Genomic DNA, 24,335 nt, shown 5'->3' on the forward strand with positions numbered 1-24,335 from the left:
GGGAGGGTCACAGAGAAGGACACAGTCCTTTTGCAGAACCAGAGAAGATGAATCTCATAGCACTAGAAAGGAATTGTCCTCCTTGAGTTTAAAATTCCTGTTCCCAAAACTGGTGCCTCTGGAAATCTCTGAGGGGTTCCCTCGCCTGGCCAGCTGGCTTTCAGGCCCCAGAGGCTCAGTATACTCAGATTCCTTCTAGGAGCCTGGTGTGAGGTTCTGGGGAGCTGAAGGAGACTGGAAGGAAACTGCCTTCTTTTGCAGAAACTGTTAACCCTTTCTAGACTCAGGACCAGGATAGCACCAGCCTGAAACCCAGTCAGTCCCAGCCAATGCCCTTTCCCTCAGGCACTGGCCCCAGGCACTCCCACACCTCCTGTGCTCAGAGCATGTCTCCCCCACTGTCCTCAACAGGAGCACAACTCTCCTGCCCTGCTCCCTGTGCCAGAGGGTTTGGCCACAGGCAGAGGAGGGGGCGGAGGCAGCTGAGTTGTTCAGGTTGCTCAGGGCAGAGAGGAGGGAGCGTGTGAGAGAAAGCAGGGGCGGGGGTGAAGGGCATGTGAGCCTGCTGGGGCGGCCTCAGGGCTTTTCGAGCCGCAGTGTGTCTTCTGCTCTTTGCTCCTGTGTGCTGTTGTCTTGAGTAAAATCCTGCTCACGCCACAGCTCACGCTACAGCTCACCCTGTAGCCTTGCACCTGCGATTTCTCTGGATCAGGGAGAAATGTTCTCCAGTTCTCAGTCTGCATTTGGGTCAACTCCAGGGCAGACATAAAGGCAACAGCTTCCAGAATCCAGCAAATGCAGGAACACAATCCTGAGAGCACAAGCCCTGAGAGCTGGTGGAGACCTCAGTGGCCATGGCTGTCCCCGTCCCCCTGGGGTTGGCACACCTTACTGCACTCTCTAGGGGTGGAGCCTACAGCTGGAGCCTGGGTATAACCTTAGCCCCCTTCCATGCCCGGATTCTCAAAGTATGGTCCCTGGACCAGCAGCAGCAGCACTATCTGGACACAGGTGGGGAATATAAGACCCGCCCCCTCAGACCTGTTCAATGAGCTTCTAGGGTGGAGTTCACACATCTGTAAATTTTAACAAACCCTCAGGTGATTCTGATGCACCTACAGTTCAAGACCCACTAGTCCCTGCTAACTGAAGCCCGATTTTGTTCACGTGTTGTGTAACTAAGGCATTCCCTTATCTCTGCCAATTATTTATGTGAGGCAGACTAGCGGGTCTTGAACTTGTTCTGGTCTGTGAGACAGAAGGGGGTTCTGGAATGATCCCCACCCCTCATAACAAGAAAGACATCTGAGGAGAAGCTTTGCCTTGTCCTCTGCCTTTGGGTGCTATCAGAGGCCACATAACACAGGTTTAGAAGTGGGGGCTGCTGGGATGTGTGTCCTAGGGTAGAGAGCAAGGAGATGAATGGGACACAATAATAATAGTAAGAACAGCTAATATTTTTCAAGGCCTTTCCTCAGGTCAAGCCAGTTCTAAGTGCCTCACAGCATATTTTACCCTTGTAACAGTCCTATGAGGTAGGTCTGGGTATTCCAGTTTTATAGATGAGGACACGGAGACACAGACAGGTTTCAATAAGACATTCAAAGTCATACACCTTGTTGGACTCGGTGGCACACACCTATCATCCCGGCTACTCAGGAGTCTGAGGCAGGAGGATCATGAGTTTGAGGCCAGCTTCCATAATTTACCATGACCAACATCTTAGAGTATATAGAGGCTCAGACCTCAGATGTGGGCATGCCAGGCTGGTTAGAGATCTCAACCTTTTGCTAAGCATGACAGGAAGCTGTTGAAAGTTTTTGGACAGCGGGTGGCAGCTCTGAATCTCTAAATGTTTCTGAAATGCTTTGTTCACAAGGTTGGGGACAAGGCCAGTGTACTTGTGAGGCCTGTTCTTCAGCCTCTTTTCCTGGTTTCTGAGACATCACTCTCTTAGCAAACCCAGAGTCCCGGTGACAGGGACTAGGGTGACTCAATGGCAGATGCTGATGGGGTGAGTGAGCCACAAATCCCAGTCACCCTCTGAGAAAGAAACAAACAGTGCCAAGTCACTATGATACTATTAAACAGAGACTCAAACAATGATCTTTGGAGACTGGAATTGTGGGTGATTCTTTTATTTTAAAAAGAAATAAATATAAATATAAATAAAACTTTTTTTCTATTATTTTTGAAACAGGGCTTGTCATACTGCTCAGGCTGGCCTCGAACTCTTGGGTTCAAGTGATCCTCCTGCCTCAGCCTCCTGAGTAGCTGTGTGAACACCTGGCTAGCTGATTTCTTTGGGATTTTTGATTTTTTTTTTTTTTTTTTTTCTTTTCGGCACTGTGAATGAAACTTAGGGCCTTGCATATGGTTAGGCAAGTCTTAGGTGATTTTTTTAAATCTAAATTTTTATATTTTCTATAGTTGACATGTCACGTGCTGGATAAAAGTCAATTTTATTATTTATAAGAAGGAGAAGGGACTGGACACACCCCTCTCCAGGATGGTTGGCCTCTACTGTGTTAGTCTTAGCTCCAAGCTCATATCTACAGCTAGCGCTGGGGTGATGGGGGGCAATGGCCACTTCCTAAGAACTTGGTAGTGACCTGTGTGAACTTGAATTCCTGCTAGATGGGCCGAGGCCACACAGCTGGAGTGGCAGGATGCAATCCAGTCTCTCTACTGGGCTCTCTGCTGCTTTTCTGGAAATTGTGCCTAATTTCCAACTGGTCAAAAGGCACAAGTGCCCTCCCTCTGCCACAGTGGAAGTGGCCTCTGTTCTGCACTGCACAGTCGCTGGGGACAGGAGCCAGAAGGCTCTGGACACGCACTTCCGGCAGTGGTTTGAATCCTTGGCCTGTTTGTGGTGTCAGCCCATAAAACCCTGCGAAGTCTGTACTTCTCAAGGCTACGGGTTCCTGCGCTGCGCATGCGCATGGGGCTGCCCTGGAGGGCTGTAGACACCTGAGCATTACGGTTCAAACTAGCAGCTTCAAAGCCCGGGTCTGCCCCCTCGCAGCTGTAGCAAGTCCCTAACTTTTGTGAGTCTGTTTCAGTAATGGTAAAATGAAGATGTGGCAGTAGTCAGGGCCAAATGGCATTATCTATGTAGAGCTCTTAGCACAGTGCCAGGCCCGTGGAAGCACTTGCTAAATGATGGTTATCATTATCATTCAACAAGCATCTATTGAACATCCACTTTGTGTCTGGCACTGTGTTAACCACAGACCCACTGGAAGTGCCAGAGCCCAGCAACTGTATTTCCAGGTCCCAAACATCTGCAGACGTAAGAATTTATCGGAAGCAAGAAACCAGAACAAGAAGTGCCCAGAGAACAAACTGGAATGTACGGAGAATGTACAGGTCTTCTCATGATCACAGGGTGCCCTTGCTGACACCTGGGTGATAGCCATCAGGGCAACATGAACCCCTTCCTCCTACCTGGCAGGGCCTGACCCTGTCAAGGTGCTGAGGGCAACATCCCCAGGTCTGGAATGAACAATGTCTGGTCTGAGCAACATCTGGCCTAAAGTAAGTGTGGTTTCCCTTTTGTCAGCAAAGAACTCGCCATGTTATTCAGGGAGTAACCAGGCAAAGCTAATCTCTCCATCGGTGTGGTTTAGGGGTGTGTGCATCCCTATTCTGGAATAGTAAAACCTCCCTTACAGGAATGTTGGAAGAATTAAATTCATGGTTACACAGAAAGTGCTTAGAACAGTAACTGGCATTTAGTTAAGTGTGTGGTTGATATTAGCAACTGATTTTATCTTTAGCTTGCATCGCCTTCTCTCTTTCTCTCAGCTACTTTGAACACTTTCTATGCCTTAAATCACCATTTACAAACAGATAAACTACACTTTCACACCTCCCTTGCTATAGATTTAGCTGAAATGATTAAATTCTGGCCAATGGAATATAAAGAAGTATGGTAAATGCAACTTTCAGGAAGTTCTCTCCTCTCCTTTTCTCTTTCCTGCTGCATGAAATGAAAGCATGATGGTCGGAAACAGAGCAGCTGTTTTGGGCCATGAGGTAAAAGTGGAATGTGAAGGATTTGGGTACAAGAAGAGAGAAAAAGTCTGGGTCCCTAATGAGTGTGGTATTATCACCCTTGAGTGTATCCCTAGACATTTAAATGAAATACATTTCTATGTTATTTATGCCCCTGCTGTTTCAGGTGTCCATCATTCACAGCTGAAATGAATTCAAATTAATATATAAGTAGCCCTTAGATCTGGATCCAGACTTGCCTGACCCTAGAATATTGCTCCAATACTTCTCAGAGTTTAGATGGCAAATTACCTGTATCAGAACCATGGGGTAGGAAGCATATTCCACATAGTGACATGTGCCTGTAATCCCAGCAACTTGGGAGGCTGAGACAGGAGGATCACAAGTTCAAGGCCCCTAAGCAACTTAGTGAGGTCCTGCCTCAAAATAAAAAATAAAAAAGGTCAAGGGATGTGGTTCAGTGGTAAAGTTCCCTTGGTTAAATCCCTAGTACAAAATTTAAAAAAGCATACACCAGCCATGCTTGGTGGTACACACCTGTCATGCTAGTTACTCAGGAGACCAAGGCAGAAGGATCGAAAGTTTGAGATTAGTCTAGGTAATTTAGTGAGAACTTGTCTCAAAATAGAAAGCAAAAAGGACTGGAGACATAGCTCAGTGGTAGAGTGCCCTGGGTTTTAATCCCCCAAATCACAAATTAATTAATTAAAAATAAAATAAAAATGATATTCCAGGGTGACACCTCAACTCTGCTCAATTAGACTCTCCAGATGTGGAACCCAGACAGTTCTCTTTTAAACAAGTTCCCACCCAGAGTTTAAGAACACTTTCTGTATTTTATTTCCTCTTGTAAGTCCACTCTAATGGTTTGGGTGAGGTGAACGCAGGAGGAACTCTGGGCATTTGGGGACTGGGAGGGCTGTGGGCATAAGAGCCCAGGCCCTCGGGTGATCTACACCCATGCCCTGAGCCAGGCACGGAGCAGCCCCTCCTGAGAAACCAGCTCTGTTCCGGGGGTCCTGGATGGTGGAGGTGACCAGCCACCCCACATCCTGTCCTCACGTGCAGCAGTCTCTCCAAAGCCTGCTGGAATCTGAGGCCTGAGTGTCTACAGCATATTGAAATGCCCCTGGAGGCGGAGCTCGGTTCAGGAGCCAGCCAGGCTTCAGTGCATCACTGAGCCCCGCTTCGAGCACCGACCTCTTTCTGAGAAGCAGTCCACGCCTTTGGTGATCTGGTGGGCTGTGGGGAGACTAAAAGCTGGACGAGGCAACTGGGGACAATGCAATAAGAGCTGAGCGCTCTCTGACCTTGCCACAAAGTCAGGTGTGCCCTGCAGCATCTGTCATCAAGGGGAGAGGACACACATGGGTGAGGACACAGCGCAGGCGCATCCTGAAGCCCAGGGGAGCTGCTGAGCAGGTGGTTTAGTCCCCAGAGTCCCTTCTCAGGCTTCCCATCTGCCCCCGTCTCTACCCAACATTAGACACTGGTCCCTAGGCTCAGTTAGGGAGGATTAAAGGCTCGGCCTGTGCTGTGCTGACAGCGAGGGAATGTGGGTGGGAACACTCGGTGCTGGCTGAACTCAGAGTCCTCTTAGGCACCTGAGTGTTTTGTGCTCAGTTGCTGCGCAGTGTGAACTGATGTGTCAGCTGTGTAGGTGGCCTTGGGTCTCTTGATCTCACCTTACCCTCACACCCTCATCCCAGGGGAGTAGAGCCCAGGCGCTGTCCCCCGCAGAGCCAGGGAGCCACTGGTCCCCACTTGCTAGTTGCCAGGCAACCCAGGAGGAGCCTTCGAGGTCATTTCTCAGACAGCGCTGAGCTTCTCCACAGCCGGTGAACAGATGGTCCCGCAAGTGGCAGCCCCAGCCTGAGGCGCTTGCTGGGCTGGCAGCCTGTCCGCACCACGAGAGTGAGGAGGAGGCCACCCAGGCCATGCGCTGCACTGCGTGGGCCATTTTGTGTGGACAGAGAGGTGGTCTGAGGTCAGGCATGGGCAGCCCTGGGCAGTGGCTGGTGGTCTTGCCCAGAGGCAAGGCCTTGGAGGAGGGAGCGTGGGGGGCTGGTGATAGGTGCTGGGGAGGCGCTATGTGACTACACTCACAGTGGGGCCCGGTTGTAAGAGAACACCTGCCCCTGTGACTGTTCACCAAAGGTCATCCCTCTAGAGGAGGTTAGTGATCAGGTGACCCTGTGGGTGCCACCATCTTCCCAAACTCTATTTTTAGGGTCTGGACAAGATTCAAGATCTTTCAGTCACAACTAGGCCTCACCTTTCATCCTCCGAACTGCAATGAGACTTAAATTTTTAGAACAATGCATCCAGGCCATTCACGGGACTGTCCCTGTCCCCTCACCCTGATTTCACAATGCTAAGCAACGCTTGACTTACTCCTGGTCGTAAGGAGGTCGTGACTCTTACCTGATTTGTGGCAGCACCAGGGTGTCCAGCATGACTTTCTTACCTTATTTGAGACACAAAGAGCCTTAATCTTCTAATAGAAATGTTGAACAGCAAGGTAGCATTTTTTTTTCCAGGACAAGGACAAATTCCCCTAAGGATTTTGTCAACGTCACATGTTCTCTTTCCCCTTGTTGCAATATGTATAATTTATCTCCTGGTATAACTTGCTTAATAGTCACACTTGTTAATTCCATCTGCTTCCCAAGAGGAGGACAAATTGTTACGTGGTGACATCCTGGGTGCTGAGCGGCTCTCACAAGCAGCAGCTGGTCTGAATCCCAGTCAATGGGCCCAGGAGCAAAGGGACCACAGAGGTGGGTGCTGAGACTCTGCTCAACCTCTACAGCATGAACTTGCCCCACCAAGGCCAGCCTGGCCACCGTCACCTCTGGTGCCAAACCCATGCCCTTGAAGCTCAGCCAGGCACCTGCAAGTCTGCATGACTACACCAAGGCCTCCCCTCATGCAAGGCAGCAATTTGTCCAGCTGCAGCAGGTCCTTGTTATAGCATTGGATTTGCTCTCCCTCTGCACCATTGCTCACCAACTTGGCATGGTGCGCTGCATGGCTGTGCCTCCCACTGAGGAATTCAATGCCCTGTGTCCTGGCATTCACTGCTCTTCCTTTGTGTCTGTCCCCAAGACTAGGTGACCTTCTGCATGGTGGGATACCCTGCAGCAGGCCTGGCCACAGTGTGCAGGGAGACACACCATCTTGTGAGGCTACTGACCTGCAGAACTCAGTACATGCTCTGAACTGGGGACAACTGATGTCGCAGCTTCTCCCAGAATCAACATCCATGGGTCTGGGAGCCAGTGGTACAAGGTAGGAGTGGCACCTACTTAGTGTCCAGGGGAGGACTAGCCCTATAAAGAGGCACCAAAATGACTCATCTGAAGTGGACACTGAGACTGCTGTCACCGCTGGGAAAACAGACAATAAGGTGTCCTTTGGTGTTGGCCTCAAGCACAAGGCTTCTGACACCCCAGCTGCTGGGTTCCTCACGTGCCATCTAGAGGACCCCAGCTGGCTGCCCTATAACTTAATCCAGTTCTTAATCCAATTCGGATGCCAGCAAGTCGCTCAGATCCCACAGTTAAGGGCTCAGCCCCGCAAGGCTGCCCCCACCTCAGAGGCCAATTCCAAGTAGTAGGTTGTCACTTTCATTTCTGACCAACCAGCTATAAACCAGGGCCCCACTCCCCGTCCTTGGGTTAGATTAATGCGCTAGGATGACTCACAGAACTCAGGGAAATGCTACTTAATGGTTGCCAGTTTGTCAGATTGCTAAAGGAGGTTACAAAGGATAGAGGTGAGCGGCCAGATGAGGGGAGACTTCATCTGGGGTGGCTTGGAGGGTCCTGAGCACAGGAGCTTCCGCCCCGCCCTGTGGGGCCGGGCTGCCCCACTCTCCCAGCAACTGATAACTTTGCCACCTCGGGAACTCTCCGGACCCCACAGTTCAGGGATCTTTAGGGGGGCTCCATCCCAACAGTGTGATATTAACTCCGTTTTCAGCCCCCTCCCTCCCCAGAGCACCAGGTGGGGCTGCAAACTGCAGACTTATAATAGTCATGGTTTGGTCTTTCTGACACCCAGCCCCCATCCAGGAGCCCACACAGAGTCATCTGGTTAGAACAAAAGACCTCCTACCATCCAGGGAAGTTCAGGGGTTTAGGAGCTCTGTATCAGGACCTGGGGGCAGAGATCAATATGTATATTGCTCATTACTGCAAAGCCAGGGAGTCATCTGGAGAGAGAGGAGTGGGGGTGGTGTGTGGGGTCGGAGCAGCCTCTTTCCTGCAGGTCCTGTGGTGAAAGTCAATGAGGCCATTTTACCCTATATGGGCAAACGAGCAAAAAGCACCCCAGGGTTCAGATTCTTCAAGAACAAAGGTTTGAATCATGAATTCTTTAGCTGTGGTGCTGGTCACAGGCAAAAGGAATGTAAAATAGGTTGAGCTGGAGAAATATGGCCTAGGACCACCAACAGGACCTGAAGCCCCTGGGTGGGTTGGGAGGGGGCAGGAGCTAAAATGGGACAGTTGGAGGAGCCACAGATCAGTCCAGTCCCTCTTGGAGTCCCCTGTGATCCTGAGTCCTTCCTAGTGGCCTCTTGTCCCTCCTTTTTTTGGCCCCTGATGCCCAGCTCTCTCCAGTAGGAAAGGACAGACTTAGTTTATCTAACTGTAGTCTGATCTGGTCCCTTCAGGGACCCCTATTCCCTTGTGAGGAAGGTCCCACAGCACCTGTGGAGGTGGTCCCCATGGTGTGGCAGAGCTTGGGTCTGAGGCTGACCGCCTGGGTTCTTTCCAGAACGCTTACTAGGGGTGTGGCTGGCCTATGTATGCCCAAATGCAAGGTTATTAGCCTTCCTGTGGCCTCAGTTTCCTCCCCTTTAAAGAGAGAAAACAGTATCTAACTCTTATGAATTGGTGTCAAAGTTAAATGTAGACCTAAAACCAAAAAGTTTCTAGAGGAAACTGGGTTCAATCCCCAGTACAAGACAAAAGGAGAAAGAAAGCAAAAAATAAAAACTGTAAACAAATAATATTGAATTCTAGTCTATGTTGCTTGTACTGAAGTACTGAAGAGTGCAGTGTTCTGATATCTGCAAATTACATTAAAAATAGCATGCACTGATTCAGGTACGGTGGCCCACGCCTGTAATTCCAGCCATTCAGAAGGCTGAGACAGGAGGATTACAAGTTAAGGCCAGCCTTAGCAACTCAGCAAGGCCCTAAGCAACTTAATGAGACTGTTTCAAAAATTAAAAAATAAAAAGTGCTGGGAATGTGGCTCAGTGGTAAATTGCCCCTGGGTTAAATTTTCAGTACCAAAAAAGAAAAAGGGAAATAAATGAGTACAAAGATCTATGCAAGATCCAAATGGTTAGGTTAATAAGGAGCGGGGATGGCTGGAGCTTGCTTATGGGAAGATATGTGACTCATTCAATTTCTTTAGTCATGAACATGGTCAGTGATATCTACTTTCTGCTTTCAATCTTTTATTGAGTACGGGCGGGACGTGTGATTTGCTTCTAACTAGGAGAATATAGCAAAGGTAGTGAAATATCTCTTCCGTGATTAGGTTTTAGACCATTATAACTTCTTTCTTGCTGCAGACGGTCCCTATTGCCTTTGTGGCTTGCACTCTGGTGAAGCAAGTGGCTGGTTGGAGAAGTCCATCTGACAGAAAGAGAGGGTTGCCTCTGGTCAACAGCCTGCTAAGAACTGAGACCCTCAGTCCAATGACCCTTAAGGAACTGGATTCTGCCAGTGTTGTGTAAACTTGGAAGTAGATCCTTCCCCAGTCAAGCCTTCAAATGAGACCCCAGCCCTGGCTGACAAGTGCAGTCTTGTGAGAGACCTTGATGCCAAGCATCCAGCTAAGCCGAGCCCAGACTCCTAACCCACAGACACTATGAGGGTGGTGAGGCTGGCCTTAACTTGCAATCCTCCTGTCTCAGACTTCTGAGTGGCTGGGACTACAGGCGTGGGCCACCATGCCTGAATCAGTGCATGCTATTTTTAATGTAATTTGCAGATATTAGTACACTGCACTCCTCAGTACTTCAGCACAAACACATAGACCAGGATTCAACATTATTTGTTTACAGTTTTTACTTTTGCTTTCTTTATTCCTTTTGTCTTGTACTGGGGATTGAATCCAGTTTCCTCTAGCACATGTGTGCTTCTATGTTGTTAGATTTGTGGTAATTTGTTCCATAGTGATAGGTCACTAATACAGCTAGTTATAAAACTATTTAGGTATTTTAACTCTTTTGGTTCAGTTTTAGAAAGTAAATGCTTTCTAGAAATTTGTCCATTTTGCATAAAATTTCAAATATGTTTGGCACAAAGCTATTCTTATCTTCTATTTAAAAACTAGATTGCAAAATATAACTCACACATAGGAAGGTGCATAGAACATGAGTGCATAGTATGATGCGTAATTATAAAATAAACATCTGTATATTCACCACCCAACTCAAGAAATGGCAGATTGCTGGCACCACAGGAATCCCTGTGAGCTCCTTTCCTCTCAAGGGTAATCATGCTTCTGTTTTTATGATAATCTCTGCCTACTGTTATAGTTTTATGGTTCTTTATAGTTCATCCATGCAATACAATATAATTTAGATTTTTCTGTTTTTGAACTTTATGTAAATAGAATCATTCCCAGTGTATCTCAAGGTTTTTTTTTAACTTAGTATTAGATTTACAACATCAATCTGTTGTAAAGTTCTAGCTTATTTATTTTCATTGCTGTTTAATATTCCATAGTATGATTATAAAAATTTATTTATCCATTTTACTATCAACAGGCATTTGAGTTGTTGCCAGTGTGGGACTACATAAGCATTTCTACTCTGAATATTTTTATACATATCTCCTGGCCCATAGTGCACATACTTCCTGGGGCATTTTTCTGGTAGTGGAGTTGCTAGGTCCTAAGGGCATGAGTTTTTTTTTTTTGTTTCAGGTTTTTGTTCTTTTTTCTCCTATCACTGAGTTACATCCTCAGTCCTTTTTTTTTTTTTTTTTTTTTTTGTGGTTCTGGGGATTGAACCCAGGACCTTTGAGGCAAGCACTCTACCAACCAAGCTATCTCCCCTTTTTATTCTTTATTTTGAGACAGGATCTTGCTAAATTCTGAGGCTGGCCTGGAACTTGTGATCCTCCTGTTGGGTCACAGTTGTGTTGCCTGCACCTGCAAGGCAGGAGTTTTAATTCACTTTCTTAGGAAGTGCTGAACTTTTCCCCAAGTTGCACGCCAGCACTGTACAGAAGTTCCTGGTGTAGCACATCCCATCACTATTTGGTGGCGTGAGACTTTTGAATTTTACCTGCTATGTGCATAGTGGTATTTCACTGTAGTTTTGCATTTCCCTGGAGCAAAACACTTTTTCATATATTTATTAGTGATTTGAATTTCGTTTTTGTGTGAAGTGTGGATCCAACTTATTTGTCCATTTTTCTGTTGGTGGGTTTGTGTTTTGCTTATTGATTGCTAGGAGTTCTTTTTTTGGGGGGGTTGCAAGGATTGAACTCAGGGGCACTCGACCACTGAACCACATCCTCAGCCCTATTTTGTATTTTAGAGACAGGGTCTCATTGAGTTGCTTTGGGCCTTGCTTTGCTGAGGCTGGTTTTGAACTCCCTATCCTCCTGCCTCAGCCTCCCGAGCTGCTGGGATTACAGGCGTACACCACCGTACCCAGCCTCTAGGAGTTCTTTATTTGGGATAGGACTCCTTTATTAAATTCATGTGTTCAGGTATTATGTCTTTGTCCGTGCCTGGCTCCCTGCCTTTGGTACCTTGTTCCCTCATATACATGGTAAACAGTTCACATTTTTAAAAACACAATTTGTTGGAATTCTTGAGGCTTAGAAGGCAAGTGCACTCCTTGGAGAGCATTTGTGTTTGTTTCTGTCAGGAGCGAGGGGGCATTATTTTAAACCAAATCCATGGTTTGAAGATTTGTAGACCATGACAGGTGATACGAACATGGAATGCAATTCTCCCCACCGAACCCTTCAGGATGTGATTTCTCAGGGACGTGATTTTTCCTCCTACTCTTTCTGGAAGGATGACACATTTCCTTACAGGTCCCTGGGGTGGGGGTTGGTTTCTTCTGGTTCACCCTTACGTTGGGATGTGACCCTTTGAGGTCTCCTGTGAGACTCCTTATCTTGGTTAAGTTCTGGACTTTGTGAGCCCTTTGACCTGAAGTCCCTGTGTACCTGCTTACCAAATTGGCATCAGGGGAAAGCAGATCTAGACCTTGGCTTTTCACTCTCGTTTCAGCTGGATTGTTAACAGTTTGCCAGATCATGAACTTGTCGCTCTTTCCAGGAAGATGTTGGTAGGAAGATGTTTTCCAGAAACTGCATTACTGAAGACTTATGGAGTAGGATGTTAATTGGCAAACTAGTTGTAATAGGTAAAAACAACTTATGTGTTCAAAGACAAAGACAGAATTAGTAAGTAAATTATGGGATCACATATGACAATTACCAAGCTCATTTGCTGAAATATCCCCTCTGGCAGACTGCTGGGCGTCTAATCTAGTCTCTCTTTCCTTTTTTTTTTTTTGTTTGGCTTTTAGACTGGGGATTGAACCCAGGGACATTTTACCACTGTGCAACATTCCCAGCCCTTTTTATTTTTTATTTTGAGATAGGGTCTCGCTAAGTTGCTGAAAGTCACCAAGGCTGGCCTCAAAATTGCAGTCCTCCTGCCTCAGTCTCCTGAGTTGCTGGCATCACACACCACCATGCCTGGCATCTTTCCTTCCTTTGTATCAACAGTAGGGCTATTTAGCAGCCCACCTAGAGACTATGTTCCCCAGCCTCCCTTGCAGCTGGGTGAGGCTATGTGAGAAGTTGTTTTCAATGGAGGTGAATGGAAGAGGTAGGTGTCATTTCCAAGGTGTGAGAAATAGAAAGTCCAGTGGTCCATTTTCAGAATACAGGATTTAGCTTTAAAAGTAAAATTATTGGGAATGTAAGAAAAACGGCCAAAGGTTACCAGCAGTTAACATCTGAATGTGGCAGATTCAAAGTACATACAAACAGGAAGTGGGTGAAGGGGCCAGCCTGACCAACAGAGATACAGTGAGTATATGCCAAAGTGTACTCACCCCCAAAAGGCCTTTCCACCACAAGAGAACAAAGGGAGGTGGAGTCAACCAAAGGTACATTTCTTTAAAAGACCCCACAGGAGAAAATAAAACCTAGGCAACACCCCATAGTACTCAGCCCATGAGGAATGGGGGGCGGGGGTGAGGGATAAAATGCTGATTGTAACATCTCTGAGGATGCCTGCTCACCCACACACCCGATCTTGCAAAAGCATCAGAAAAATCTCGCTCCCATTGTACCTCATGTCTCCCAGTCCATTCTTTGGATTTGGGAAGGTGAGTGTTTCTTACACAGAGTATGTTTTGTTTGCTTTTTAAAAATATTTTTAGTTGTAGATGGACACAATACCTTTATTTTATTTATTTATTTTCATGTGATGCTGAGGATGGAGCCCAGTGTCTCACACATGCTAGGCAAGCACTCTGCCACTGAGCTACAGCCCCAGCCAACAAGGTATGTTCTTCATGCCTATTTCCTTTCCTTAGGATAAACATGGGCATTTGACCATGAAGACGAGGCTCACACCTTTGTGGAAATCAGAGTAACAGGGTGGAAGGGATTTGGCCATTGAATGACTGCAGGGAACACAGTGGCCCCCTGGACCACTTAGCTCAGTACAGTTGCTTGAGAAAAAAAATTAATGTCTGTGAAGCTACTGTATTTGGAGATATCTTAGCCATTTTCCCAACTAATACACACATTGAATGCTTCCATCTCGTGCAGGTGTCGGTCCATTGGCTCTAGTTCTTAGCAACTTCCTCCAGTCATCTCTTCTCTTTGGGCCTCTTCTAGACTCTATGGTTCATCATTCTAACCAAATCCTTGCAAATGCTCCTAACTGCTGAGCATCTCTTTCACTTCCTCTTATTTGCCCCTCAAAGCCCATACTACATGGTGCTGGTACTCAAGTGTCTAGAATTAGGGAAAAATAAATACAGTTAGGCCAAACTGGTTTCACTATTTTCCAACATCTAATCGACTTAACATGGAAAATTCTACTGCTTTCCTAATAAGCACAATTTCCTTCCTTTCCTCTCTCTCAAGATGACTATTCCATTCCTCTTCCCCCTCCCTCAAATCTCCTGTCTCCCTCTCTAGATTCATTTTAATTGGTGATCTTGCCTTTTCTTTTTGTGCGGTCCTGGGAGTCAAACCCAAGGCCCTCACTTAGCGACATCCCCAGGCCCTTCCTTCTCAGGTGAGCAACCCCGCGCCCAGCTCCTCCACCCAACAGGTCTGCAGCACCCTGCAAAGTGGCCTCCACTCTCTCCAAGGCATCTTAATTCCGAGGCTTTACACCTTTCATATTCCCAAAATGTTTCCTTCTCTACTGGGTCGTTTTCCAACAGCTCAAAAGTGTCTCTAAGCTAGCCCCCCAACCCCCCAACCCCCCCCCACACACACACCAGAACAAAACACCTGTGTTGGTTATCTGGTGACGTGTAGCACTTGATCACAAATTCTGCGGCTTCAAACAACACAAGTGTCTTGCATGGTGGTTTCTGTGGGTCAGGAGAAACCACCAGCGGGGTTTCACTGGGTCCTCCGCTCAGCGTCTCACCAAGCTGAAATCAAGGTGCTAGCCAAAGCTGTGACCTCAGCAGGGGCTGGGGATCCTCTTCTATTGGTTGTTGGCAGAATTCAGTACCTGGCTCTGTTGAGCCGAGGTTTTTGCTTTCTTGCTGGCTGCCAAGAGAGTCATTCTTAACTCCTAGAGGCCACCATTTATTCTCAGTCATGTGACACTCCTCTCAATAGGGAAGTTTGCTCCGTGGACGTCAGCAGTAGAATCACTTTAAGGGTTTCACCTGATTAGGTCAGTCCCATCAAGAGAGCCTCCCTCTCTAAGCCAACTCATTAAGGACCTTAATTACATCTGCAAAATTCACCTTTGTCATATAATGTTACCTAATCACAGTGACATCCCATCTACTTACAGGTTCTCCCTCTACTCATGGGGATAGGGTTATATAAGTCACCTACAGCGAGAGGCAGAAATCTTGGGGGCCAACTTAGAATTTTACCTACCTCAGCATCCCTTGATTCTCTTCTGCTCTAGTTCCTGTCTGGAGTCCCTCCTCCCTGACCCAGCAACCTCACCAGGGCCAGTAAGACTCCACTTCCATTCCTCAACTCACTTGTCTGGCTCCCATCTGCTGAGATTGCTTGTCAAGTGACTTACACCCTTCTTGCCAAATCCAATAAGCACTTTTCTTTCAATTTTTTTCTTCTGAGGAAAAACTTTTTTATTATGGAAACAAGTAGAATAGAATTAAAATTTAATGCTCATAGATGAACTCCAACACCCAGATTCAATGAAGTCAACATGTAGCTAATATTTCATACACATCCCACAACTTCTTTCCCCTCTATTCTTCTGGGTTATTTTAAAGCAAATACAAGACAGGTGAGGAGGTGCAGGCCTATAATCCCAGTGACTTGGGAGGCTGAGGCAGGAGGATCACAAATTTGAGGCCAGCCTCAGTCACTTAGCAAGACCCTGCCTCAAAATAAAAAAAATAAATAAATAAAAATAAAAAAGGGCTGGGAATGTAGCTCAGTGGCAGAGTGCCCCTGGTTTCAATCCCTAGTACCTTCTCTCCCCCGAAAGACTGAATCCCGTTATTTACAGCATTAGTGAATAAATTACTATTTTGGTGTGAATTTCTAAGAGATAATAATAATTCTTTAAAATATGACTACAGTTCAGTTGTACTAAGTGTGTAACTCTGTGCAGAGTACTTGCCTAGCATACATGAGGCCTTCGGTTCAATCCCAGGACTGCCAAAGAAAAAAGGATCCAAGTAGATTATAACTTAAAAATTTAGCAATGATTCCTTAATATTGCCTGACATCGGTCTTCACATTTCCTTGATTACTCGATACATATTTTTATAATGGGTTATTCTGAATCAAAATCCAAATGAGAGCCATTATTTGCATTCGGCTGACTTGTTCCTTAAGTTTCATTTAATTCATTCACTTTTTTGTTTGTTTGCTTCATCACTTAATTTTTGAAGAAAGGGAGTCATGGTTTGTGTACAATTCCCTGCATTCTGGATTTGGCGGGTTGAATCCCTGTGGTGTCATTGAATATGTTCCCCTGTCCACTGGGCCCTTTTCTGCTACCACTGGACACCCCTTCTAGGCAGCGTGAACACTGGGCTGTCTCCTCCTTGCAGCCTCTGCTCCCCGGATCCAGAGGATGCCACGCTCTCCTCATTTCCTTCTGCCCTGGAAACTTGAGTTTCTTGAAGCTCTGGGCTGGGTCCCTTTTTCCTTTTTATCCATTATCTCTGGGTCAACTCCTCCCGTCCTGTGGCTCCAAATGCCACTTAGACCCCGAGAGACTCAGGGCATTTTCTCTACAGCCCTGACCTCATTCCGTCCACTCAACTGTCTCTAGCATCTCCACCTTGCCTGTCCCTGAGGGGCTGTGGGGGCTCCCGCTCCCCTTGTCTGTTGGCCCTCTTCCTCAGCTCAGTGGCCCCACACCCACCTGGTCATTGGAGTCAGGCTCCCCAGTATTCCCTTGCACCCCAGATTCAACCCGTCATCCCTCCTCTAAGCCACAGTGTCTGCCCACATGTCTCCAGCCTCCGCCTCCGACCTGGCCCCATCTCCTCTTCCCTGGGCCTCTGCTCCAGGCTCCTGACTCCCTACTTCATTCCGGACCCCTTCAACCAGTTCTCAGCAGCCCAAAATGATCCTCATAAATCAGATACTTCCTCTTCTTAAATCACATGCATAATTTCCCTTTGTGTGTCAAGAAGGCCTGTGTGGTGTGACCAAGTGCTTCCTCTCCTGGGACATTCCCGTTTGCTTGCCAAACCCTAGCCACAAAAGACCTTCCCTTAGCTTCCTCCAAATGCCACAGTCCCGCCCATCCCTCCAACCAGGACATCGTCCCTGATACTCTGTGGCTGTTTCCTTATTCTTCAGCACCTTCTCAGAGGCCTCCTTCACTGCTCGGCTTATTGGTCCCCTCCTGCTCCTCTCCATCTTGTCTCCTTGGTGCACTCTGCACACTGAATGCCAGGTGCCTTTGTTTACTGTCCATCTTCCGCCACAGACCAGAGGAGCAGAGAGCTTCCAGCTGAAGGGTGGGACCAACATCCAACCAGCCAACCTCCCAGAAGAGCCCCCAGGAGCATCAGGATTCGCCAGACTGGTGACTAGATTTTTTAAAATCATTTTTTAAATGGAGATAAGATTATAATAAAATGTACAGATTCTTAGTATATAATCCAGAGTTTTGGCAACACACCAGCCAAGATCTATGCACGGTGGTGCATGCCCGTAATCCCAGTGACTCAGAAGGCTGAGGCAGGAGGATCACAAGTTCAAAACAAGCCTCAGCAACTTAGTGAGGCCTGTCTCTAAAACATAAAAAGAGCTGAGGGTGTGGCTCAGTGTTTAAACACCCCGGCTTCAATTCCTAGTACTAAAAAAAAAAAAAAAAAAAAAAAAAAAAAAAATCCAGAACACACCTCCATCACCAGAAATTCCCTCCAGTTAACCTAGAGCCCTGCTGTTACTGGCTGGATTATTACACCCAGTGGAGAGGCTCTGTGATATCCCAGCCAGGCCACTAATCTTAACACCACTGTTTTTTTTACCAATGAGACATGTTTCTAACGTTCAGTGTGCTAACTAGAATGGCATCTGCGGTCAATGGAGAAAAAAATTTCTGATGCTCTCGTGTGACCCGGCCTGGAGAATGGCTCTCCCAGCTCCGTAAGGACCTATGGCCCACCACCTCCCAGCAATGCACTCTCTGATAGGAGCAGAGATTAAGTCAATGGACATCAGACATCACACAACCTGCAAAAATTCAGGCTTGCAGCAAAGGAAGACCAGCAGGACAGGCTCAGCACTAGGGGTGAGGGGCTGGCCCAGAGGCCTGGAGAGTCAGCCAGGGGACCCCGGGCAGGTGGCTGCTGAGTCAATGAGTCCAGTAGATGGGATATGGGACCCCAGCATCATGTCCCCTGGGGCACATGTCCAGTCTAGCAGTTCACCTCGGCCCATCTCGGAACACAGATGCTCCCTTGGATGCAGAAAGAGGGACAGTCCCAGGGATATGACCAGGCCACCCTCTCTCCACAGCCCCCAGGCTTTCCACCTTGGAGTTGGACTCTAGTTCCTGGGCTCTGTTCTCTGGACCCTCCTTCCTGAAGTCCCTCTCTGGGCATCCTGGGGGCTTGAGGGGCACCTTCAACTCTGCCTCAGTGCCCCCTTCAACCTTTCCCTTTCCCAGAGCAGAGGACAGACAGCACACGGTGGCCCTTAAAACAGATGTCTTGACTAGAAATTGCTTTTCTGGCTCTCATATGACCCTTTCACTAGGCCTGTGATGTGGGCAGAAATTCAATGGCCTGTTAGAGGTGAGGAAATGAGACTGAGTATGATCATGTGCCCCAGCAGCTTGCTGGGTCCCCTGCTCTACACACACACACACACACACACACACACACACACACACACACAGGCAGGCGCTCTGGGTCTATTTGGCACAGGGGCAGCTAAGCCTTAATTTTCCTGTCTGTAAAACGGATCTTGCGTCTTGTGCTTTCATTGCCAGTCCAGGCCCCCTTCTTTCTCCATCTGCACTGGGCTCCTTTCCCAAGCTTAAAGCTCTTATAAGTTCTGGTACCTTCCCTTACTCCAGATGGAAAGAACTACTGCGGCTGCTAGTCCTGAGTGCTTCACCAGCCTGTTTTGGTCTCTAACTCTGCACCCCCTCTGAAAGGGTCTCTTCATCAAACCTTTTCCAGTCACCCCTGTGAGTGTGCCATCTGTCTGCACCCAGGGCCAGGCTGCTAGAGTACTGGGTACTGGAGTGGCCCTGGGAAACAGATCCTCGGCGGGAGGCTGGGATGGGGCTGCACTCACATCTTGATCAGTGCATGAATAAACTGGGCAGGGACTAATGGACCATGGTAATCTGTGGCACACAGTGTCATGGTTACTCACTTTACGACCAGCATTGGCATGAGATGACTGTTAAGATGCTGGCAGATCAAGTGACTGTGGCATTTAGTCACTATGGTGACAATAGTAACTAAGAAATAGTGACAAAGACTGTAGTGTGGGCTTCAGATTGCTCTCAAAACACAAACAAAGAACAGGACAGCGTGAAAGCCATGAATTCCCAGTTTAGTGCTAGGTTAGAGAATCAGAAAGGACCAGGATGGGTTTTTTTTTTTTTTTTTGGTACTGAGAATTGAACCCTAGGGTGCTTTCTACTATTGAGCTACATCCCCAGTCCTTTTTGAGACAAGGTCTGGCTAAATTGCTGAGGCTGGCCTTGAACTTGCAATCTCCCTACCTCAGGCTCCTGAGTCACTGGGATTACAGGTGTGTGCCCCTGCCCCTGGCGGTAGGAATCTGATCTCTACCTGTCGCAGGTGGATATGGCTGAGGACTAACTTCAGTCTGACCCTAAGTATCTCAGAGTCATTACACGGGCCGTTTGGACCCATTTGAACACCAATACCACTGAGTCTCCCTTTCAAAGGCAGCACACCCCCACACCACCTTTGATTGGAGGAAATCAGTCCTCGCGCAAAAATCACTCAGTGACTTCAGTTGGGACTTTGGAGTCCCCCAGGTGACTCCCAGCATGTCTCCTCACCTCTAGGCCTACAGTGACAATTATATCCCAGCATAATCCAATCAGAAAAGTACAAGGCCCACCCAGGAGGAGGTAGTTTGTGCATTGGAGGAGCTGCTGAATCCTACCAATTTGCATTGGCAGGAGTCTGGGTAGCATCCTGGAGTGCTAGACAAGGAAGACAAAATCTTAGATGGGGCCACACGGGTTGGTGTGGGTGATCTCGCCCAGAATCTGGAATTGTGTCAGCTTGACCAGTCTGAGTTGACTAACTGGAACCTGGATTCAATCATGGCCTAACAAAGAGGCTGAGGAGCCAGGACTTCCCTGGCAATCTGTGGAGGAAGGCTGGGGGAGATGGGAATGTGCCTACGCTGCTCACCCTGCTCTTTTCTGAAAGCTCTGTGCTGGTTTTCTTCTATAGACTGGAGAGAATGTAGGAGACACCAAACGGAATTTGGTTTCTTGGTTTTCTGCCCCTAATGAGAAAAAGATCCCATGATGATAGAAGCCAGGTGACAACAACGAGTCAGGGATAAGGGATTTTTTGATAATAAAGCCCAGGGAAGAATAGTGGTCAGTGTTTTGTTGTTTTTAAATGAAAGCTGCAGATTTATTCTGCAAGGGCCCATTCTCAAGAAGCTAGAGGTTAAGGGGGAGTTTCCTCTCCTTCCTCCCTTTCTCCCTCCCTTACTCTCCAGGAGTAAAAATGGCTGGACCGCAAAACCTACCCTAATAAAAACAAACAAACAAACAAACAAAAAAACCAAAAAAACTGAGGTTTAAGAAATTCCTCATAGAAAAAGGAAGGAACTAGAGGGAAAGTGGGTGGTTCCCTGGAGTGGGGGGAAGCACCCCAACCTGGTGCTTCCACCCACCCTTAAAAAGCTGCCCCAAATGGGCTAGCCTGGGGACATGGCATCTAAACATTTCCACACCCCATTTTATCAAAACCAAAGAGGAAAACAAAATTTCCCTTTTCCCCAAAACCCAAATAAGTATATGTGTGTGTATACATATATATATTTTTTTTCTTAAAAAAGAAAACACAAAAATTCAAAGACATTAAGCATTAGGGTGAATCCAGAAGAAGGGAATGTGAAATTCCCTCCTTCCTTCCCCCTTACTGTGGGGTTAATTGGTACATCTCCAGCGGAGGAACCAGCCCCAAGGGGACAGCAGTGGGGAAGGATCAAAGGGAGCAAAGGGTGGGGGCCTCCCCAGCTAATCAATAAGCCAGTGTAGATGTGGGCATGGTGCTGGGGGAAACCACACCCCTTGGAATTTCTAAGTGGGATAGGAGGGGAGAAGGTGTTCATTCCTGTATAGTCTTCAGTCAATTCCATGTCAAGTAGAGGCAGGGTTATAGGCGGGGTGTGTGGAAAGGAGGAATGGGCTTCGGGGGTTCCTGTGGTCAGGGGGAACCCTGCTTCCTCAGCTCCTGGACAAAGGCTTCAATGATCTCCTCTTTAATCTTCTGTAATTCCTTCCTCACCTCTTCCAGAAGCTCCCGTTTCACTCTCTCCAGGTCTGACTCTTCTCCAGAGCTGTGCCTGGAAGGCTGGGCCTTGGAAGCGGTCACAGAAGATGAGGACTTCATCCTTGGCAAGGTCGTGCTGTTCTTCTCCCAGGGTCTCTGCACAGGTTCACTCTGGGCTGGGCTTCTGGCCTCTGACTCCTGCAGACTGGCAGATTCTTCTTTGGGTTTCTCCCCAGCCTGTGTGGCTTTCCTTCTCCGGGCCAGCATGGCGTTCATCTCCTCCATGAGCCCTGGACCTGTGCTTCCACTGTTCTCAGCTTTGGGGGCCAAGGACCCTCCTGAGGCCTCCTCCTGCTTGCTGACTTTCCTGAGTTTGGCTCCCAAAATGGCTGCAGCCAAGCCAGGGGCTCGAGCCCCACAGTCATTCCGGCATTGTGTTGCAGAGAGAGTGGGCGCAGCCGGTGGGCCTCCTCCTGCTCCATGCCTTGAAGCCAGGACCCCTGACTGGGGCAGACCTGGTGGGGAGGGACCCGGAGGACAGGGAGGTCCTGGAGGCTGGGGTGGTCCCCCCACCGGGGGGCCGGGTGGGCCTCCTGCGTTGGCGACCCAGCGCTTCCTCCCCACAAGCTCGGGCTGGCTGGGCCCCTGCCTTTTCTGGGGCTCCACCTCCTCCCGGGTGGAGCGAGCCCAGGCAAGCGGTGCTGGGGGTGCAGGAGGCCCACCTCCTTCCAAGGCCTCTAGAGCACGGGCCCTGCCGGCCGCGAACTGCACCATATCTTCTTTGCTGCCAAAGTTGAGCCCCCAGACCTGGCGGGCGTCTCGCCACTGATGGAAGTTGGGGGTGGCCTGGTTATACTTGACGCCCTGGACGATGGCACAGTTGCTGAGCACCTGCTGGCCGGGCTGCATCTTGCCTCCGACAACCTGGAAGGAATCGATTGGCCGTGGGGCTGTGGTAGATCTGGACACGGCAGAAGGCCTGGGGACCGGTGCGGGCAGGTGGCCACCGCTCATTGCCATCGTCATAAAGCATCACAGTAGCCCGGCTGGAACAGATAACTGTCTCGCTCACGGTTGCTCGGCGGGTGGCGGCGCGCCCACGGGCTAGGTGGTCCCCAGGCGCCCCTGGCCCCAGCTTCAGGGGTTCGGGCTGGCTCCAGGTTCTGCTCAGGCTCCGCAGGGTTCAGCCCCATAGAGCCTGGCTTCCTAGGAGGAACGTGGACCGGGCTGGGGCGGGTCCTTGGGCGCCTGTTCTCTCTGGTAGTTTAATGGGGCTCCGAGCTGGGGGGTCCCTGAGACCGATAGGGGTGCGGCGACGCCTCCCTGGCACGCCCCCCTGTGGCCGGTGGCGGCTACAATGTTACTCTTTCAATGTTATTGTTACAATGTTAACTGGACTTCTTTTTGCTACATTTCTTACCAAAATGCCACCTGATGAGTGTTTTTAACTCACTAGGATCGGTGTGAAGGCTAATTGATCATGGGTGCCTAGTGGGTGGGAGGCCTAGCGTCTAATTTTTTTTTTTTTTTTTTCAACTTAAATATGTGGAAAAACTCTACAAGGTCTGGTGGGTGGAAAAACCTGGTTGTAGTTTTCCGGATGGGTAAGCCTCTTACCCAGTTTTCCAAATCCCTTGACTGAGGGAGCCCTGGAGGAAGGGTGCCACAAGGCTGCCCTAAGTGGCTACAGTCTCCAGCAGGGCCTGTAGTCTCCTTGGGAAAGAGGAAAATCCTAGCTCTGAACTGTTCATGACCACTGGAGATTCAACTCCACACAGTCCACCAGTTAGAAGGGGCTTATGAAGGTCAGGTCTCAGCCCAGTGCATGCAATGGGACCCCAGACTCACTCTGCCTCTGGATATTAAGTGGCCAAATCCTCCACTGATTTCCTGACTCACAGAGAGGGCTAAAAACTGATCTTCATTTGAAAGCGCCAAGTGGAAGTCCCCGAATTTACCATCAAAATATCAAGCCAAAGACAATACGGCATCCTAGGTCTTAGTGCCGCCATTAAATATCCAAAAGACAGAGGCAGCCCTTCCTGTCCTGATCCAGTGTAAGGCACCTATTTGACTGGTGTAAAAACCAGTTGACTTGGGATGGTGTCAGATGACTGGAAAGTTAGGAATGCTGCCAGTCCCAGCCCTGCTGCCAGACAAGGAAGTTTTTACTGGAACAAGTCAGTACAATCCCTGGGTTTGTGTGCATCTCCAAACCCCAAATGCTTTCCTCTCTATTCCACAAAGTAAAGATAGTTATAAATACAGGGACAGCAGTTACTCTGACCTCAGGGCTTTGCCTACACTCCCAATGTCTATCACAATATAGCCCAAAGGGCCATTGCCTTTGTTGACAGTTCAGAACGGTATGCTAGCCCATTACATTGACATGATGGTTAATTGGGCCACATGAGTAAGACATTGTAAACAATCTAGTCTTGTAAAAACATGTTTGCCAAAGGAAGGGGGATAAATCCCACAAAACATTTCAGGGGCTTCCATATCAATGAAGTTTCCAGGGGATCCAGTGGTTCAGACATGTCAGGATCGCTCTTTGAAAATGAGAGATGAGGGCTAAGGTTGTAGCTTAGTGGTGGAATGTTTGCCTAGCACGTGTGAGGTACTGGGTTTGATTCACAGCACCACATATAAATTAAATAAATAAATAAATTTAAAAAATGAGAGACAAATTGTTGAACCTTATACTTCCCACTAGAAAGAAAGAGGCAAAAGATGGGACTGTGGTCTTGAGGCAGCATATGGCACATTCGGCTGTGTTGTTTTAGCCATTTACTGGAAAACCCATAGGACTGTAAGTTCTAAGTGAGGCCTGGAGCAAGAGAAGGCTCTGGAGCAGGTGCAGGCTGCAGAGCCCACTGCCTGTCATGTGATGTTATAACTGGGAAGTGACCATGGCAGAAAACGATGCCATATGGACAAGCTCCAATCCAAGACTCACGGCACAAAACCTTAGGGTTTTGGATTAAATTGTGCCCTCTCCTGCCAACAACTATTCTCCATTTTAGAAACAGCTCCTGGCTCACACTGGATGTGGTAGAGACAGAATGCCTGACTGTGGGACACCAAGTGACCTGTGCAACCAGAACTG

At 48.2% G+C, this 24,335-nt stretch overlaps 1 protein-coding gene and 1 pseudogene across 2 annotated transcripts in view; one reads left to right on the forward strand and one right to left on the reverse strand.

Annotated features, from left to right (window-relative positions):
- The window catches only part of LOC306646602 (14-3-3 protein sigma-like), a 229,410-nt pseudogene that overhangs the window by 143,114 nt on the left and 61,961 nt on the right, over positions 1–24,335 (forward strand). The gene's annotated exons all lie outside the window — the stretch shown is intronic.
- On the reverse strand, positions 20,793–22,409 carry LOC306664589 (vasodilator-stimulated phosphoprotein-like; the record flags this gene model as incomplete). Its single annotated transcript, XM_079145567.1, is given in 2 exon segments — positions 20,793–22,159; positions 22,161–22,409. Coding segments are annotated over 2 exon segments (1,248 nt in total), but the record flags the coding sequence as incomplete, so codon positions are not given.

Source organism: Sciurus vulgaris (assembly GCF_902686455.1).
Source record: "Sciurus vulgaris genome assembly, chromosome: 1".
Lineage (NCBI taxonomy): Eukaryota > Metazoa > Chordata > Mammalia > Rodentia > Sciuridae > Sciurus > Sciurus vulgaris.